This window comes from Pongo pygmaeus, chromosome X (assembly GCF_028885625.2).
Source record: "Pongo pygmaeus isolate AG05252 chromosome X, NHGRI_mPonPyg2-v2.0_pri, whole genome shotgun sequence".
In the NCBI taxonomy this organism is placed as follows: Eukaryota; Metazoa; Chordata; class Mammalia; order Primates; family Hominidae; genus Pongo; species Pongo pygmaeus.
In genome coordinates this window covers 37,799,023-37,805,333 of record NC_072396.2, presented here as the reverse complement: position 1 = coordinate 37,805,333, position 6,311 = coordinate 37,799,023, and the positions used below count along the sequence as shown (strand labels likewise).

General features: G+C 44.8%; 1 protein-coding gene across 1 annotated transcript; it reads right to left on the bottom strand.

Moving 5' to 3' along the window:
* Nucleotides 1-2,983: 2,983 nt before the first annotated feature.
* LOC129024622 (putative protein FAM47C) lies at nt 2,984-5,516 on the bottom strand. The gene has a single exon (XM_054471786.1). It carries the CDS (start codon nt 5,453-5,455, stop codon nt 3,128-3,130), a length of 2,328 nt encoding a protein of 775 aa, XP_054327761.1. The 5' UTR covers nt 5,456-5,516; the 3' UTR covers nt 2,984-3,127.
* Nucleotides 5,517-6,311: the final 795 nt, after the last annotated feature.

Here is a 6,311-nt window from a genome sequence, read left to right as displayed (position 1 = left end):
AGTTGCTCCCACAGGACACCCTCTGTGCTCTGCCTGTGGCTGGAGTTCTACCGCTACCACTTCTCTAAGTAGCTTTCCCTGACAACTCAAGTGTCCATGGTGGTCTAGCGTCTCCTCTTGCTAAGATTCCAAAGGCCCACAGTGAGAGTGGGTAGCTCCTTGCCTGTTAAACTCATCCCGTCTGCAGGAGTCACTGGGGGCCAGGAACACATTCCAGTGTGCACTAGCCCTAGGAAGGGTTCCTAGCTTCCTCCCCCTTCAGCCCACCCTCTGTATTTTCCCTCCGCCTGTTCTGCCTCTGCCTAAAGCTATATGATAAGAACATGGCAGCACTGGGATGTGAACTCATTTTTGCCTAGCTCCAAAAGCCTTGCTCATTCATTCAGACTCTCAGAAATGAAAATAATTCCCTTCCTCTTTATTAAATCACATATTCCTACAGCCAAATTCTCCAAAGCTTTTGTGAAACCTATGTGATGCTGTAATACAATTGATTACTACAGTATTTATGGAATATACCATTCATAGCTTTAGGCTACACAGGCACAGTTACATATCAAGCTCTCTTGAATTCTCTTTCTAAAACCTATGGATTTGAAGTCAGGATGTTTTCAGAAGTCCAACTGGTGTTAAAAATCCAAATATATCAAACATTGTTTTTGTTTATATCTGTATGACAACTAATACCAATGTGTGTAATTACAGTGTAGAGAAACCCACATAATTTCTGTGAGGAAAGTTTATTTTCCTGGAAGTAGCCATTACCAAGAAGCAATAGAAACCATAACCAGTGGGTCTTATTTTGCAATTACACTTTTTCATCTTAATGTTAGTATATGTGCAGCCAAAGCAAGCACTACTTTTTCATGTTAAGCAATGGCTAAGATTGTGTGTGATATAGGTGAAGGCTATCACCAGATAAACACCATCAAAAAGTTATGTTTGTATAGTGTATTTCTGTTGTGATATTTTTAGTACCCTTCTTCCTTTCCAACTCCCTCCTTCTCTTCCATAAATGCAGGTTTTGTACTAATTCTGCCTGAGGCATTAGGCACTCCAATAAGTAATCCTTTAAGTCTCACCAGAATTTGAGTTTGATGATATGGTGTCCATCGTGTAGATGAGGATCCATCCTCCGTGAAGTGCAAGGTCACATAACCAAATGTGGAAAAGTAGGTCTGTCTCTTGCTAAAAGGAACTGAACATTGAATGCTCCTGCATGAAGCCCAAGGCTTCAGTGGACAACCTCAGAAACCAGATAACTCCGAGCCATAAGGCATGGTATTGGCCTCTCAGAAGTTGTAATAAATAAGTATGGGATTTTCCCTTATTTTGAAGGCATTAATGACTCATTTCTCTAGGATACTGATGTAAGTTCTTCAGTGGAAGACAACTGGAAAATGAGGGTCCTTGTCTACAGATATAAGATCTTAATAAAAGTAATCATGAAATTGACCTTGATGGGGAGAGCACTGAAACAGGATTTCATGGCCTGAGTGAAGTCCTAACAGTAAAGAAGATTATGTACAAAGACACAAGAAACACACAGAGGTAAGAAAAGGAATATTAACTGGAGTCTGGAATGCAGGAGCATGTGCGTGTGTGTGTGTGCATGTGTGTGTGAGTGTTTATGTACCTAGATAAGTTTAGATGAGCCTGGAGAATTAACAAGCCGTGCTTGCATTTTGCAAAAATATACTCAAGAAGAGACACAGGTTGGAAACCGTTGCAGAAATACAAAAAGAGATAGTGGTGACATGAACCTAAGTTTATGATGATGAATTTGAAGAGAAATTATAGGCCTTGGCTTAGAAAACAACATAGAAAGTGCTTGGTTCTTCAGGAACACAATACCCACAGACAAACTTCACTAGAAACAGAATTTGCACATAGACAGATATATATATCACTGCTTAGTTGGATGAAATATATTCATATACATCCATTTACAGATGGACACTTTTGTCACTGAAAGAAAAAGTGCACTTCAGATCTTCACTACAAATATATTTACCTACAAATTTACCTATATCAGTTTTACCTGCTGTTTTTGAAAGGTAAAGCAGATGCTTGATTTATCATTTTAAACTTATGAGTGCATTTTAAATTGCTATGAATGAAATGAAAATTATTTGAACTTGAACAGATATGTAAGGATATTTGATGTTGCTTGGTAGCTTTTCTCATACAGATCCTATTTTGCACATGAGATTTGCCAGGGAGTTGAAGCTACCTCCTATTCTGCACTTGTTTATATGATTTGGTAATAGTATTTTGTTGTGAAGGTTTATGAACATGGTGAAATACATACATTCTATTGAGAGATATGACAAAATGGCATAACTCAAGTTTCAACTATGATTTTGATAAATAGTTTTCAAACTTGTTTTGGGGGGTTAATGGAATCTCAACAGGGAGGATAACATTTTACTATTAAAAAGTGTTAACATTATTTTGGCTATAGTAATAAAATAATTGTCATAATTATTTCATTAGAATTTTCATATGAGAAGAGTTATAGAATTCTCCTTTCACTCAGCAAATTTGGTTTGTTTGTTTTTTGGAGACAGGGTCTTGCTCTGTCGCCCAGACTGCAGTGTGGTGGCATGAAGCCATCCTCCCACCTCAGCCCCCCAGGTAGCTGGAACTACACATGCATGCCACCATGCCTGGCTAATTTTTGGATTTTTTGTAGAGACCAGATTTCACCATGTTGCCCAGGCTGCTCTTGAACTCCTGGGCTCAAGCAAGCCACCCATCTGGGCCTCCCAAAGGCGGGAGGGATTACAGGTGTGAGTCAACGCACCCGACCCCATTTCTCTTTCTAAGATTAATTCTGCTTTTGTTTCTGGTTGTATGTATTTTTACAAATAATTGAAATGATGATGTAATATTCACAATGCTTCAAAAGTGTGAAAAAGTATATGTGAATATTAATCACATAATTGATAAAATATATGAAATAATGAAGCCAAAGCAGGTCATTAAGAAATATTTATAAACATTAGGTATTGAATTTACAGATGTTGCCAACGTTGTACATTCCCGGGGCCAGTCATCATAAATTCTGACTGATTTTTAAAATGAGAGCAAGAAATACCCAATTAAGTAGTAAATTGAAAACCTTCTAATCTTCTTCCGATGCATCTGTGACGTCTTCTTTGTACTTGTAAACTTGCATTGCACGTTGAATAGGAGTCTTAACAGAGTCATAAGTCCATCCCCTCCTGGCAAACAGCCTTTGAATGATGCCAGGCATTTCATAGCCCTTGCTTAGAATGAAATCCTTAAAGGCGATTGGTCCATAAAGACCGTCAAGAATGTCGGGTTCATCAGGCTTTTCAAGTACGAGCTTGGGGTCAATCAAAGTTTCATCACTTCTTAGCTTTTTCCCCAACTTAGGCTTGAGGTACCATGCTCCACTATAAGAATTCGGTGCAGTCTGGATTTTCCCGTCCAAGTCTTTTTCCTGTGAGAAGAATTTGACCTCATCCATTTCGTCTAGCTCCATGCTATACTTCAGCCCTGAGGAACACTCGTTTGCCTTCTTATTCTTTTGGTCTTGATAGGTTGCTCTGCACTCAGGGGTAAAGTCAAACAGACTGCTGATGGATTCTTCATCAACTCCTAGGTCTCCAGCCCACTTGAAGTCACGGAGTTTTCTCGATGTATGTCTACGTTGAAGAGAGTCAGAAACACACTCCATTGTGCTTGATGTACCTTCCTGAAACAGTTCTTTCAGATGGGACGCTCCAGTCTTGGTAGGCTCCGGGCAGAGACTGGACACCCGATGAGTCTTGGGAGGCGCCAGGCAGAGACTGGACACTCGACGAGACTTGGGAGGCTCTGGGTGGAGACTGGACAACCGAGGCTTGGGAGGCTCTGGGTGGAGATGGGACACTTCAGTCTCAGGAGGCTCCGGGCGGAGATGAGATACGCGAGTCTCAGGAGGCTCCGGGTGGAGACTGGACACCCGAGTCTTGGGAGGCTCTGGGTGGAGACGGGACACTCCAGTCTCAGGAGGCTCTGGTCGGAGATGAGATACGCGAGTCTCTGTAGGCTCCCGGCAGAGATGGGACACTCCAGTCTCGGGGGGCCCCGGGGGGAGACTGGACACCCGAGTCTTGGGAGGCTTCGGGCAGAGATGGGACACTCCAGTCTCAGGAGGCTCCAGGTGGAGACTGGACACCCGAGTCTTGGGAGGCTCTGGGCGGAGATGGGACACTCCAGTCTCAGGAGGTTCCGGGCGGAGATGAGATCCGCGAGTCTTGGGAGGCTCTGGGCAGAGATGGGACACTCCAGTCTTGGGAGGCTCCAAGCGGAGATTAGATACGCGAGTCTTGGGAGGCTCCGGGAAGAGAGGAGACACTCCATTCTTAGGGGTCTCTGGGTGGAGAGGAGGTACGCGAGTCTCAGGAGGCTCCGGGCAGAGATGGGACACTCCAGCCTCGGGAGGCACCTGGCGGAGAGGAGATACGCGAGTCTCTGGAGGTTCCTGGCAGAGATGGGACACTCCAGTCTCAGGAGGCTCTGGGTGGAGACTGGACACCTGAGTCTTGGGAGGCTCTGGATGGAGATGGGACACTCCAGTCTCAGAAGGCTCTGGGCGGAGATGAGATACGCGTGTCTTGGGAGGCTCCGGGCAGAGATCAGGCACTCCAGTCTCAGGAGGCTCCGGATGGAGATGAGATGTGCAAGTCTTGGGAGGCTCTGGGCAGAGATGAGACACTCCAGTGTCAGGAGGCTCCGGGTAGAGATGGGACACTCCAGTCTCGGGAGGCTCCAGGTGGAGACTGGACACCTGAGTCTTGGGAGGCTCTGGGCGGAGATGGGACACTCCAGTCTCTGGAGGCTCCGGGCGGAGACAGGACACCCGAGTCTCGGGAGGCCGAGGGGAGAATTCTCCACAGGGGTATTTACTAGGCTCCGTGGGTTCGTCGGTTGTCTTCTCCTGGCCCTCACAAGCGCCTGCGTCCTCCAGCTTCCTCTCGGGGTCCAGCGGTTTCAGTACCTGTAGTAGGAGATCTGGAGGCATATCTTCTCCCAGATTGGGGTACATGGCCAAGGGATGCTTGGCCATCAGCTGGGCTTCCACTTCCTCTACGAACGCCTTCCGTGCTAGCTGGGCTGGAGAGAGCTTGGAAAACAGGGCCGCTTTCTTGAGCAGCTTTTTCTGCCCGCGTTTAGGGTCAGCTTGGGGACCTCTGAGAGATATTTTGGGGAGTAAAAACTCGTCACGGCGACAAACGAGCGTATCTTCGGGAGACGGACAGCCGTAGCGGAAGTCGTCCATGCCCTCCTTCACGAATACCCAGTTCTGGGTGTCCACAGGCGGGAACCTCAGGCGCCTGTGCTTGCGCTTCGCGAAGTACTTGGAAGGCGGTTTGTCACAGTACCAAGGCTTGGAGTCCATGCCCGGGGAACTCGGCCGGTCCTGCGGCCTCTGGTCCCCCATGGTGGCCCTCGCTGGGGTGCCGCGTCTCCAGCTTCTGAGGTTCCTGATCCCTGCCGCTCTAGTCGCTAGGAGACCGCCAGCCACGCGCAGCCCAGGTTCCTTCCTGGAGGCGGGGCAGCGCTGACGCCACCTGCGCAGCCGGCATTCTAAGGGGTGTGTAGTAGAATCTCATTCTGGGTTTCATTTGCGTTTCCTAATGACTACTGGTATTGAACATCTCTATATTTGCTTATTTGCCATCCTTATCTCTCCTTAGTTGAAGTTTCTGTTGATTTTTTCCCCATTTTTAAATTGTGTTGCTGGATATCATATTTAGTTTTGAAAATTCTTGTTCTGTTCTACATCTAAGTCCGTTATCACCTATATGATTTGCAAATTTTTCTCTTCATCCTTGGCTTTTCCCTTTCATTGTCTTAACGGTGTCTATCAAAGAGAAGTTTTTTTTTATTTGATGAAGTCCAATTTATTAATTTGCTCTTTTACAGATTGTGCTTCTTTTGATGTATCCGTGAAAACTTTGCCTATGCAAAGATCACAAAGATTTTTTTAAATTTAAATTTGTTTAAAGATTTGTAAACAGCACACGATATAGATCAAAGCACTTAAAAAAAATGTGTCTATTGCCTATGTATATCTGGTAATTTCAGTAAAGACTATATTTTCTCCACTGAATTACCTTTGGAAATTTGTAGAATATCAGCTGTCTATATTTTTTTGTGGGTCAATTTCTTGGCACTCTTTTCTCTTCCAGATTTTTCTCTCAGACAAATTTCACCCTCTGTTGATTACTTTAGCTTTAAAATAAATCTAGAAATTAGGCTGTATTAGTTCTCTAACAATGTTCATTTACAAAATT

Coding starts and splice junctions, on each gene's coding strand:
- LOC129024622 (XM_054471786.1), bottom strand. CDS start 5,455: ATGGGGGACCAGAGGCCGCAGGACCGGCCGAGTTCCCCGGGCATGGAC.